At 39.6% G+C, this 13929-nt stretch overlaps 1 protein-coding gene across 1 annotated transcript; it reads right to left on the reverse strand.

The window, feature by feature from the left end:
* Positions 1 to 78: 78 nt before the first annotated feature.
* Positions 79 to 10886, reverse strand: akt1s1 (AKT1 substrate 1 (proline-rich)). The gene is made up of 6 exons (XM_006803051.3): positions 10744 to 10886; positions 8453 to 9194; positions 8093 to 8360; positions 6269 to 6352; positions 6008 to 6183; positions 79 to 2195 (listed from the first exon to the last, which is right to left on the reverse strand). Exons 2-6 carry the CDS (start codon positions 8843 to 8845, stop codon positions 2058 to 2060), a joined length of 1059 nt encoding a protein of 352 aa, XP_006803114.2. The 5' UTR covers positions 8846 to 9194; positions 10744 to 10886; the 3' UTR covers positions 79 to 2057.
* Between the last annotated feature and the right edge of the window lie 3043 nt (positions 10887 to 13929).

Raw genomic sequence — 13929 nt, forward strand, 5'->3', positions numbered from 1 at the left:
GCTGCCTGGCAGACTTAAACAGAGCGCTGGTACACTCTAGAGGCCTTTTATAAGAATACATCTATAATGACACAGAAAGTCTTTTCTCTTGGTGTTGCTCCTTTATTTGAAACATAAAAGTAGTTAACGGAACATTTGTTGGTTTTTTCGAAATGTCACACATGGACATTTATCTTTTCAGATCCACTCTACCTCTCTTTCACCCTCTCTCACACAGTCTTCTCATTCATTCAATCTTTTCAACAACATATCAGGAGCAAAAAAAAGAAAAAGGAAAAAAAAAAAGAAAAAACCCATCTCCTAAAAATCAGTTTTGATTTACAATCATTCTATCAGTCAGTCATTCGTTGGCAAAAGTAAAAGTAAAAATAGGCATGTTACGACGAGGTGCTGGTGTCCTCTGCTCTCTGCTCACATTATCTAAAGCCACAAGCTTCATATCAAAGCAACCACTGGTTTCTACCCCTTAGAAGGAATAGACTGGTTTCTATTGGGGGCAACAGCAGGCCTCTTGGTCATCTTACCAGGTAAATGATGGGAGAATACAGAAGGGGGAAAAAAAAACAAATGTGGCAACTTTAGCATGACGGCGAGGCCCTGCAGTTAAATCTGACCTCGTCAATGATTAATGACCAACAGATGCAAACGTTTTCTGCGTTTAAACCCACAGATCTGTGCGGATCTTATAGGATTTTTTTCAGGGGAATGTTGGATTTATGTTTTCTCCATAAAAGTTGAGACTCTCCCTGCAAGTTTTAAACTTTAAAAAGGACCAATTTGCCTATTTACCTTTGAAACACAAATACCTTTGCAGGTGTGAACTGAGAACCAGAGGTTAAATAGCACAGGGGCTGGCTCGCTCTTAAAAGTCACTGATTAACATGCATCTAATTTGTTTACAGCAACGATTTAAAGACAGTTTCGTGTGCATAGTAAAGTTACTAAGCACCACTACCTATTGCAAATGATTTAGACCCATGTTAGTTTCCTCCTGTAATTCTGAGGTGAAGGTAGGAACCATTTTTAGCACCATATGCAGCCAAAATTGCGTAAAGAACTACAGAACCTCTTATAAAATTTACACCATATGTCAGGGTAGTTTCACAGTACAACTTTAAACAGTTTCACTGTAATGCTGACAGTGAAAAGAAACACCCCTGAACACTCCTAAGCTGAAATTATGGCCAATGTATCCATTTTTCCTTGTTTGTTTACATTTGTAAAGCTAGAAATGCTGCACAGTCGGGTGCTGCTGTGAAGGGCTGGATAAACTAGTTACAGGCCTCGATCCCTCTGTTGGTAAAGACGCGGGTTATAACATGTTAATTTTTAGCTTTGGTGGGGCTGATAGGTTGAACTGAGTCCATCTAGTTTCTGGTGTGCAAAGCTTTGCCAAACTGAGACGAGCTAAGCTAACAGTCTCCGGTTATGCCTCCACATTTAACAGACTTGAGAGTGGCATCAATCGAAAAAAAAAAGTTTAACTATTAACTACCACATATTGCCTCATCTTCATAATAAAGCTAATACAACTCAAAGTTGGAACTTAAGCACAAAGAAGCAGCATCTATGATGAAGCGGGTACAGGCGGCTCTTCCCCAAAGTCTCATCACTTCACAGGTAACCTGACCAAAAGGCAAACGTCCAAAAAACACCAGGTACATGATTACACACCCTGTTTTAGTGACTTTTAGTCAGTGCAGTGGGTCGCTACACAAACATCTCGAGGTCCAATTGTAATGTAGTGTCGTGGAGCTAGTATTGACGAAGTGGGAGGGGGCAGGGGTAGTGTTGAAACGTTATTAGTGTTCATAACCACATTTCTTTAGGAAAGTTACTCCACAAAGCATGTGCCGTTAATTTTGGTTAGTGAGAAATAAATGGAGGTATTAGCTTTTACACTGTGTCACATACTGTACGTCACATTTGCCAGAAAATCCAGGGTTCCTCCCGTCACTCCTCTCCACATTTCCTCCTATCCCTTTATCACTCTCCCTCTTTGTACTTGCCTCACTCCCTTTCCTTCCCTCCCTACACCCTCTCCTTCCGCCCTTCACTCAGTGCTTGAGAGAGAAGTCCCCTGTGTTGAGACGGGGTCGAGGCAGGGCCCCAAACATTTCCGTCCCATCGGTGGCTCCAGGGGCCAGCAGAGCCTTCATACTGGCAGCGATGTGCTCCAGGTCAGCACAGCCCGACTAAGAGACAAACACACAGGGAAACAAGCGGTTAACAAGGGATATGGACTGAAACTAATGAGTATCAAATATTGCCTTTTCATGTTCATTTCCTGTACATTTCTGGTGTTCGACATTCCCAGCTCGACCGTAAACACTCTTTCTGTCAGTTGTGTTCGACAGTGCCGTTGGCCATTAATGGGTGCAAATGAATAGCGTCTTTGTTTTAGTCTTCAGACAGCATGAAATATGGCAGGATGGACTGACACCAACGGGCATGAACGCTAAAAACAAAAGCCTGCTTAATTATCAAAATGTCATGACCCATTTCTTTTCAGGAGGTCTGTTTATCTATGCCCATCGAGCTGTTGGATCAGAGCTTAAACTGGCTGTTCTTAAACAGATTATAACATTCGTGTTTAAACTACCGACCAGGCATTACGTCTGCATTCATTCTGAATCAGAAAACCTCATTCTAACATTTGATACCATTAAAATTTGTTAGTTACAGATAGTACCACCAGATAAACCTCAGATCAGCACTGAGTTTAACTCATGGTAAGTTATCCAACAATTCATTTAAAAAAAAAAAAAGTGAAATCTGACATGAAACGAGATCAAACCATCAAAAAATGTGTTTATTATTGTTTAAACCTTTTTAAAAGCACCACATGACTGCACTAACTATTCACAGCTGTTAAAACATTTCAGTTCTACTTGAATGTACCACATCTACATATTCCTAATTATATCTCTGTCAATATAAAATTGTACTTAGTAGTTAGGGGTGGGGGAAAAAATCGATACTGTGTAGTATGGTGATATTTTGTTTGCTAATAATGTATCGATACAGGGACAGCAGAAATCGATATTTTGTTACCAAAAAAGGTTTTTGTGCTCTGACTTCAGAGCATGTTGATCCTTTTTCTGAGCAAGAATCCTGACATTCCTTCACTGTCCAAATGTGTTTAACTTTTTTATGGCAGCAATAAACATGACAGTTTACTTATTTTAATTTAAGACATGTTTTATTTTAATTAAGTTCAAAACTTTTTTATTTAATGTAAAATTATATTTTGTTTTAATTTACTTTCAAATTCTTCAGTTGCTGAAGGGGCTGCATAGTTTTCATAAACTGCATAGTTCAGAATAGCTATAATTGTACCAGATGGTAAGTCGGACTAGACTGTAATACAAACTGTTCAGTTTGTCAACAATCAAACTGAAATGAGAGAAAGACTGAGTGTGAGACTTTGATATTAGATAAAATGAATATTGATAAAGTTTACCTTTATGTACAGAATCTGAATATCGCAAAATATTTTAAAAAAATTGCAATAATATCGTATCGTGCGTTAAGTATTATGATAATATCGTATCGTGGGATGTATGGTGATTCTCACCTCTATTAGTAGTCAGTATAATCTTTTAGTGATATAAGTTTGCATATTATAGAATACTGCATGATGACCCTTTTATGACTTAGACTGTTGTTGGAATCAAGACTTGCTTTATAAATTCTTTCTAACAGTGATAATAGCTGAGCAAGCTGTTATCATTTCACTCCTGCCAGGAAGAGGGGAGCTGGATGCTTTTATCTTCAAGAAGAGGGGCCACGTCCTTCAGAATAACACACACACATACACCTGAACCACTTTTATCTTCACTCCCTACATACTAACATTCCTCTGTTAATGAATAGACGTATTCACCGTTGTATTACTTTTGTATATAAATAAAGGCAAGTGCAGGTACAAAGCGCACATCACAGGGCCCCCACTCTGGTGTGAGCGTTCTGTGATCATGCCCTTGCAAGTAAAAGCTGCAGCGTCTGTGTGTTTCTACCTTTAGATTCTTAGCTGAAGAAATGTCTTTAGAATAAATCTCTTGACAATCTCCCACTATCCCCAACATTTAAAGAAGAAGTTAGAACCAGTCTGAACCGTATCAACCTACATAAGCACAACAAGACTGCAGCTGTAACTGTGCTGCTATAAATTCAGCATATTCAAGATGAAGTAATGAAATACGTTAAAATGACTCTTTAAGAAGTGCAGCGCTTGCACTTTTGGTGCAGCTCACATGCAAAGAACACACATCACAAACAACCATAAACTGGTGTTTCAGCTCAAGCAAAGCAGGCATCAATCATCTGCACAGTTGATAGTTTCTCATATCTGACCTCTAATTTGTTCCCCCTCCTTTCATTTATGGCAATGAACAGGGGTTGTAAAACACGACACTCTCTGTGCAGCTCCTACACGTCACTCTTTGATGCATTATGCATTTACTTATGCAAACTATTATTTGTTTAGGCATGACAGCGTGTAGATAGATGCATGCCTGAGTTTGGCCCAGCAGAAACTCCACTTTTTCCTGGACTTGCTCTCCCAGCTGCCGTTCTGTACTACATAACTTAGATTATCTAGTAAGTTAAAGGTATCAGCCTCCAATGTACGATCCATCACACGAACTTAACATTACATGAGTGGAGGCCATAGAGCTACAGCAGCAGACACCATCTGACAAATTTAATTGTGGGGTGGCCTAGCATGTTATCTGTGATCGACACAGACGCACTACAAATAAATTCATGAGAGCTGCTGAACGTTGTTGTGATGCGCTTTGATAACATTAGCACACAGATTCGTTTGATAAGAGCAGATGTGAGGTCACTGACGGGCAATCAAAATGAAATGCATCATTCGATTTAATAAAATTGAATTCTCTTTGGAGTCGAATGTTATTGGACTGTTATTCAGGATTATGTAAGTATATTAGTGGGTCTACTGCATATTTATTAAACTGTATAATGCTGAAATGCTTAAAAACAAAACATTAAAAATGGTTGAAAATGAAACACTGCGAAAGGCACCACTAATTTAACCTACAATCCAAAGTTTCTGCTGGTTTATACTCTAAACTATCACTTTTTGCGTTTTATGTAATGTTTTGGTCCCAGTAAGGATTCTAACAATTTTTCCAGTTACCCGATTGCTCAGTAGTCAGTAGGGGTGGGGGAAAAAATCGATACTGTGTAGTATCGTGATATTTTGTTTGCTAATAATGTATGGATACAGGGACAGCAGAAATCGATATTTTGTTACAAAAAAGGTTTTTGTGCTCTGACTTCAGAGCATGTTGATCCTTTTTCTGAGCAAGAATCCTGACATTCCTTCACTGTCCAAATGTGTTTAACTTTTTTTATGGCAGCAATAAACATGACAGTTTACTTATTTTAATTTAAGACATGTTTTATTTGAATTAAGTTTAAAACTTTTTATTTAATGTAAAATTATATTTTGTTTTAATTTACTTTCAAATTCTTCAGTTGCTGAATGGGCTGCATAGTTTTCATAAACTGCATAGTTCAGAATAGCTATAATTGTACCAGATGGTTGCGTTCAGTTAAGTTGGACTAGACTGTAATACAAACTGTTCAGTTTGTCAACAATCAAACTGAAATGAGAGAAAGACTGAGTGTGAGACTTTGATATTAGATAAAATGAATATTGATAAAGTTTACCTTTATGTACAGAATCTGAATATCGCAAAATATTTTTAAAAATTGCAATAATATCGTATCGTGCGTTAAGTATTGTGATAATATCGTATCGTGGGATGTGTGGTGATTCCCACCTCTAGTAGTCAGTGCTGCTGACCCCTTTGGACCTGAGTCTGTATGTAACCATCCATGGTGATCAACACTTAAAAGAAGTTAAGAGTTAAAACTAGTTAGTCTGAGCTGTAAATGACTGACTGGCTGCCCACCGATCTCCATGTGTGACACAGAAGGTCAGATCATTTGGCCTCAGTGTCCGAGATGTGCTCACCCGTTCTCCACTGTTGCTGTCTCCCTGAGCAGCTCTGCCTCCTCTGCAGCCCCACACAGGCACAGATACAGGCAGGGAGCGGGCCAACGCCATGGGATGGGACTGACGGGATGAATACGCACCCTGACCCACAGCCATACCGCGCGATGGCGGAGGGGCATCCTCACTCAAGGAGCCTGAAACAAATTTAAAAAGAAAGAAAATCAGCTCATGCACATGTGTGCACGTGTACATATGATGCTCAGCATATTGAACGCTCACCATCCGTGCTCTCTTCCTCTCCATCAGATTCAAAGAACGGCTCACAGTCCCGAGAAACAGAGTCCTCATCCATAGAGAACACACCTGAAGCAGAAGGCAAACTTTGAATTGGAGCAGTGGTTCTTAACCTGGGTTCGATCGAACCCTAGGGGTTCGGTGAGTCGGTCTCAGGGGTTCGGCAGAGCCTCCACCGTGACATGCACGGCTCATTTTGTGCACCAATAAAAACATATCTATGTCTTGAATTTGAAAAAAATCATATTTTATTTTTCACTAAAGAGGGGTTCAGTGAATGCGCATATGAAACTGGTGGGGTTCGGTACCTCCAACAAGGTTAAGAACCACTGAATTGGAATAAACACAACACGTGCATTACAAATTGATTTCTCGTTTTCTTTTCCTAAATGTTTTTTGCACACATTTCAACACCATCGAAATGTTTTAAAACTCTTCGTTTTAACATTTCTGTTGCAGAAAGTGAAAACGGAACGAATGAAGCGTTTTAATGATCAAAAAACTGAAACAACCTGAATGATGAGCAACCTCCTCATTATCTAAAGTGTGTGTGGCTGGAAAATATGGCCAGCTCATAAAAGCTCATAAAACGAGCAATTAAATAGTCAGAGGATGGAGAGTAATGGTGCCAGAGAGCCTGCAGGACTAAATGAGCAAATCACCACCAAGTCACATGTAGATATTTTGGGTTTGCCCTGGGATTTTCCTTTTTTGGATGACAATTAGAGACGGAATGAAAAAATGAAAAATAATTATTATTATTATTATAGGATATCAACAAAAACACCTCACACCAACTGAGCACGGTGGTGGAGGAATGATGAATGATGCTTGTTTTGCACCATCATTTGCGGGACATGAGCACCTTGCAGTCATTGAGTCAAGCATGAACTCCTCTGTCTACCCAAGTATTCTACAGTCAAATGTGGGTCCATCTGTCTAAAAAAAATAGCTGAAACTGGATCATGCAACAGGACAGTGATCTTAAGCACAACAGAAAATCTCCAACAGAATAGCTTGAAAACAAACAAACAAACAAACAAAAAAAAAGAACCAAGATTTCACAAAGGCTCAGTCTGGACCTCAACATCACTGAAATGCTGTGGAGGGACCTTAAGAGAGCTGTGCATAAATGAATGGCCACAAATACCATCTTTAGTAAAACAGACTAGGTAAAGGCAACGTGTTGAATTTTTATTAAAATAATTCAGCAAACATAAAGTCAAACTACAACTGAATAAGTGTGGACGCTGACGTGGTTTTCATGTGTCCTTTTGTGAAACCGATTGTAGTTTAATAGAACTTATATGTGGGCATATATTATGTATTAGGGCAGGGCTATATCATACCGTTCACGGTAATACCGGTGTAATTTTGGGCAACGATAGGAAAATGAAATATCGCGATAGAATATGGGTAAAACGCGCATGCGCAGTGCCTCTGTTTACATACGCACATGGCGGCGACGCAGAATGAGAAGGGCGAAAGCGGAAAAACTGTCAGCAAGGAATTTGCACTGTTACATTTTTATATAACTTTAATGCACATAAAAAACAGCTGCTTGTTTAAGTAAAAATACATTGATGGGTTTTTTGCACTAATAAAGTTGTGGAGTTGTAAAGTATTTTGTCTAGTGTCAATTATATCGTCAGTCATATCGTTATCGCAAATTTTCAAATGTATATCGTGATAAATATTTTTGGTCATATCGCCCTGCTCTATTATGTATTATAATAATTAAGGTTTTTTTCTTAAATTAAAAGAAAATGGATCAGGGACACAGCAACAGCTTACGGTGTCGTTCCTCACCTGCACTTTCATTCCCATAGGGTCTCCTCTCATCCATGTCCTCTTCCTCTTCTTCATCCTCACCCTCTTCTTCTAAATCCTCAATCCCAGACCTCTGTCGACCTCGCTCGGCCTCCATCGCGCTCTTCTCGCGTTCCCTCTCTCCGGTACCGTTCTGCCCGCCGCCCTGCCCGGTCACGGCTCCTGAGCTGTAGATCGACGGGTAGTTTTGGGAGTACAGTCTTCCATTAGGACTGACTCCTCCCACTACAACGTCACTTGTTAAGCTCTGCACCAACAACAGAGAATCAAACACATTACAGATGTGAACTTTCTGAGTCAATACCGCAGTTTGCTATCTAAAGCAAACAGTTCACTCACCCCCCTGTTTCCAGGGTCAGAGGTCAAGTCAACCACTAGCTTGGTTCCTCCCTCTCCTCCAGCTTGGCGTGTGTGCTTTTGGGCTGTTAGCATGGTTGTGGAGTGCAGCACACCGATGTCATCCATGTAGCGACGCGCCGACTCAGCCAGAAATCCCTGACCCCATACATTATAAGAGAAATCGCACTCCCTGGAAAAGGCACTGCCACTCTCCCGCTTCCTCCCCACTTCTCCTTCTCCAGTCACCAACCGGAACTTCTTACAGGCTGTGAGTATGGCCAGGTCGCAGCCAGACTTTTGGCAATACACTTCTGCTGCAGAAAGTAGTGCCAGCCAGCTCTCTTTGTGGTTGTCTGGGATTTCGAGCTCGGATGACTGCGTGATGGAGGCCATAATGGTGCTAAATGCTGTTTACGGATTTCTTTGATGAGCTGATTTGATGAGACAACTGAGTAATACTAAGAAGTGATGAAGAGCTTTGAGGACTTGGGGGCACCAAACTTAACAAAATACTGACTTTGGTAGCTGTGGCGTGTCTGACTTTGCTCAAATGGCTGAAAACTTACAGTTACTCACTTGCTGGTGTATGGATAGTTTTTGCACTGATGAAGATGAAGGGGAAGGGTAGGACCTATTAGGCAGAGAGGCACTGGGTGACTTTGAGATATGACATACAAGGTGGTGTCCTTACACACTGGAGAGCCAGGGGAGAGAAGAGGTGTTGTCAAGTTGCTGGTGATACCTAAAAAAATATATAAATAAATAGAGTTGGGTTAAATCACTGCTGTTTTTTTTTTTTCATGTGAACAATAAACACAAAAAAGTTGGAAGAACTTTAAAAAAATGCAGACAACTGATTACAAAAAGACTTAAAAGTTCTTCAAGCACAATCCAACACTTTAAACTGAGATCATAGTGGAACTGCCTCTAATTACATTGAACATCTGATGTTTAATGACAATTAAAGGATTCCAATTATACTTTAACCCCTTTAACAGCCACCATCAAATAACGTAGGGGTTGAAAGAGTTGCATATTAGGCAACAGCCACCTAACACAGGAAAGATTACCTAAAATTCAGCTTCCACTGGATTGTAAGAAAATACATAAATCATACAGAGTACCAGTGCTTGTTCCTGTTACTGCATGTCACAGACATTAAAAACAGACTGATTTTGCAGGGGTTAGATGGGAACATTTCTCACAATTCACTAATTTTATATGGGTTTAGCTCCATAGTGTAGTGATTAACACATTCACTTGGCAAGCAAACGGTCAGTGGTTTCACTCTAGCCCGAAATACAAATCCCTTTGAGATATCAGCAGGAAAGGAAAACTCTTCCATATCAAAATAAGTGGTGAAGCCATTTACAAGTACCTGTAAACTCCTTAAAAAGGAAAAGGTGACAACCTAACCCTACCCCAACTCACTAGGTGGATGTGAAGAGGTTAACTGGGGTTTAGTCAACCTAGAAAACACTCCCAAGTCAATCACAGAAAGTTGATTCTGGACGTAGTTTTGTCAGACTGAAAAAGTCACTTGTGGGGCAACATGTGAGTCTCACAAGGAATGTAGCAAAAAAAAAAAAAAAACAGTGTTGATCTATGGATGTACCCCTACTGGCACCCAAAGATGGTCCCCAGACATTACAGCAGCTGAAATAACATACCTTAGCTTCCCTTTATGCTTACACGAAGTTGTAACAATTGCATTCAAATAAACTGTTGTATATTTGTTCTTCGTGTGATCAACCCCAAACCTTCAACCTGCGTAGTTTATTTTATTAAGTTAAATATAATAAAATGCCATCCTAATGCCTTCCACACTGTTGCATGCAAACACGCTCTCTGACCCACATTTGGTTTTATGGGACCTGGTCTAATTTAGGTGTGTGCAGGTTAACGTGTAAACCTGCATGAATTAGTCTGACTGTCGCAGCCCCCACCAGTTCTGTGGGCTGCATGACACCTACCGATGCTAACTACTGTAGCTACTGCACCGCTTTCAAACCACTATGCTCGCTCCTGCTTCCATTTGCTGCCACCTCTGCACTGATTTATGTCTCATTTCTGAACTGCACGCTGTGGGCATTACTGCACGGTTGCCACCACTGCTGCAGCTGTTGTTGTTGCTGTTGGTGTTGTTGTTGTTGTCGCTGATCTTGTTGTTTAAGCAGTGTTGTGTGCAACCTCCTCATGATGGAAGCACACTTCACCTCCATTTTCGGGCTTTAGTAGGAGTCAAGATTTGGAAAGATAAATTACAAAAACGAGGTGAGAGCTTCACCTACCTTGTCAGTTTCTTTCTTCCACGCTGCCAGATGTTTATCGACCTTAAAGTTGTTTGAATCTTTCGTACTGTGCCTTCTGCCACGGTTTCTCTCCCCTTGCTAGGCTCGACACCAGCGAGAGCAAGCTAGCAAGGACTAATAAGGCCTTTTCCGGTCAAGAATTTCGCAATAAAAGCCTGTTTCGTCAACATAAAACGGCGTGCATTTTTTTTTTATTTAAAGTAAAATAAGCTTGAACTCAAAGCTGTTGGTAAAAAATATTACTTTCGGAGAAAAAGTATTTTTTAAACTCTTACTTTACAGGAGGAAAAATCAGTATACAGTTACCCATTGTTTTTTTTTTTAATGGGTTTTCAAATAAATTTAATACCTGCATTTTTTTTTTAATCTCTCAGTGTGCATTTAAAGTGAATTTAGATTAAGTTTCAACATAACTTATCAAATAAGCGTCCTAGTGTTTCAAGGTTGGCCAGACTTGCTTTTAAGGATTTTTGTGTAAACTTGGATAACTTGTTTATTTACTTCCTAATAACTTCCAAAACTTTAAATTATTTAATTATAGGTAGTTACATAAATTACTTGAGTTTATTGCCAGAGAGTCGGGTGAACATGCGTGGTCCTCAAAAGGAAATGTAAATCAGTTAATAAAATGTTAAAAAATAATAATAATAAAAATCCACTGGTCCTACTAAAGATTAAGTTGGGGTACTATTAAAATGACCTCACCCTGACTACATGATCACACAACTTTTCTAGAAAGCTCTAAGCCATCGTAGTCCACTGGCCTTAGTGTGCGCACTAGCCGCCGGAAGTCCTAGAAAACACAGAAGAACTGAGGCCAATTTAAAATCCTAAACACAAACAGAACAAAGCAAGCCCTATACTGAAAGTACAACTCAATGAATGACAGAAATTCAACACCACAGAGCCCAGGTATATGGGTATATGACTCCTGAGGAAATACTTTAAAACGAGTCTCTCTGGAGGAAAACCTATCCCCAGTTATTACTCAATCAGCTACAGTAACTCATTCAGGAAACAGTAGATCTACTGCACACATACAGATTAGAGTACTGTGTTGAATCAGCTTCCTTCTCTGAGCAAGACGAAGCGGCCTATTACACTTGGTCCTGTGCTACCTTAGCATCTCCCACAAACACAGTTCTTACAACTGCTGAATCTCCTAAGCACCAAAGGAATCCCTACACTACATATTTACTAACTAAATGACAAAAAGATAAGCACTTGGGTTTAAGTTAGGTTTAGGTTAATAGCAATAAATTATTTATTTATTAAAAAAAAAGATAAACCATATTATAATCCCAGGGTTTGTGTTATATATAGCATTTTACTTTCACTTAATATGCCAAATGTCAAGGTGATGCTAATGTATTTAAATTAATCAGTAAAGCCAGCTTGGATTCTGACCCGGTTTTTTATTTTATTTTATTTGTTTATTTATTTATTTTGTTAAGAAAAAAAATCGAGACGTGTATGTAAGAAAGCCGTCCTAGAAACAAATCTTTCCACTTCATCTAAATTAGTTTAAATTTTAATTGGAGAAAAGAAAGAAAGAAAAATACATATATAGAAACACAAGTCAAATCCCTGGGTAAAAAAAAAAGTTGAAATATTTTTAAAATATGCTTTGACAAATTCTTTTTTACCACTATCTCTGCTCTTTGAACTCAGGACTCTCTCTCTTTCTCTCTGGCTCTTATCCGTTTTTTAACTCTGCCTAACTTGACGCCTCTCTGACGTCACCTGTTTACTGACTTCCATTCGAGAGCACGTTTCACACGTGACAGACGTTTGGGGCCGGGCTCGTGCTCGCTCTGCTCTCGTGCACATGGAGCTATCCCCCCAAGCCTCATTAAAGCCCACCTGCCCTACCAGCTACTCGGAAGTTATGGGCCTGCGTTGTTTCTGCAGTAAAAGCTGGATCGCTCCAGCAGCTGCCGTCCCTCCCTTTAAAGTGTCGTTAATGACGCAGCCCTCGGTGAACCAGCAGCCTGACTGATTTTGGAGTTGTGTGTTTTCTGCCACCTGGCGGTCACAATGAGAGCTTGCAACAGCACACTTGGGTGCCGAATAAACATCTATCCAATGATCAGTATGAGCCGCTCGTATTGCTGTGATTATTACACTGCTATGTGGAAACACCTCAGAGTAGTGTAATTATGTTAGCTGTAGTCTAGCAGTTATATTGAGAAAAAGTGCAACATCACTGTCTGAAATTGCACAATAGTAAAAAATAAAATGTGGGTCAGCACCTCTAAATGTGGCATTTCTTCCTTTCTTTCTTGCGAGGCCAGAAGAAACTAATTGTCAGCACAGCCCTGATATCATCATCATGTTCAGTAGCTATAGATCAGCATGAATTTGGAGTCATGTTTCTCTCAGCTGGCGCTCGGCAGGGAGATGTGGTCCTTTTGTAGCTAGATGCTCTTTTGCACTCTCCTCAGGATCTTCCTAGAGCTTTATAAATCTGTGTTTATATATTTCCCAAATAGACATTAACGTTGACATTTATCCTTTTAATAAGTTGCAATCAAATAAATATTGATTATAGCAGCTCTTGGTCACAGTAAAATTTTTCTAAACACATAAAAAGGTTGTAAATAGATGAATTATTTAAACCCCAATCAGCCACACTATTTTAGCAGCAGATATGGGGCTATCATACAAAAACTCTATTATTTCTCTGTGATATCCTCTGTTCTAATGTAATTATCTTGCTGGTGTAGAGGGGATGTAGGGATGCCTGAAACTGCGACTGCATCTGAAAGGTACCATCTGTTCATCCCCACCGAGATCAGTGCCAGAAATATTGTTTTTGAAATATCCCTGAAAGCAGCGAGTTTGTCTAAGGCCTGACGATCTGCTCTGGTTATTCAGCTGCAATTTGACAGCCAAGTAACCCAGAATCAGAATATTTTTATGGTCTTATGTGATATTCTTGGGCCACATTCACATTAAAATGCTGTGCATGCCCACATTTTCTGTCTTTGACACCAGTAAATTTTGTAACATCCTTTCTTCTTCCTTTAAGTGAGCTGAGTCATTGGTTTGTTTAAAAAAGAAAGTGCTGAAACCTAATTTTGAGTAGTCTAGAGTAGCTTTCATGTAATCATTTCCTCATTATTTTAGCTAAAGTTTACATCAAGTATACTTAACACATGTACT

The sequence above is a fragment of the Neolamprologus brichardi genome, chromosome 4 (genome assembly GCF_056152115.1).
Source record: "Neolamprologus brichardi isolate AB-2024 chromosome 4, ASM5615211v1, whole genome shotgun sequence".
Classification (NCBI taxonomy): Eukaryota; Metazoa; Chordata; class Actinopteri; order Cichliformes; family Cichlidae; genus Neolamprologus; species Neolamprologus brichardi.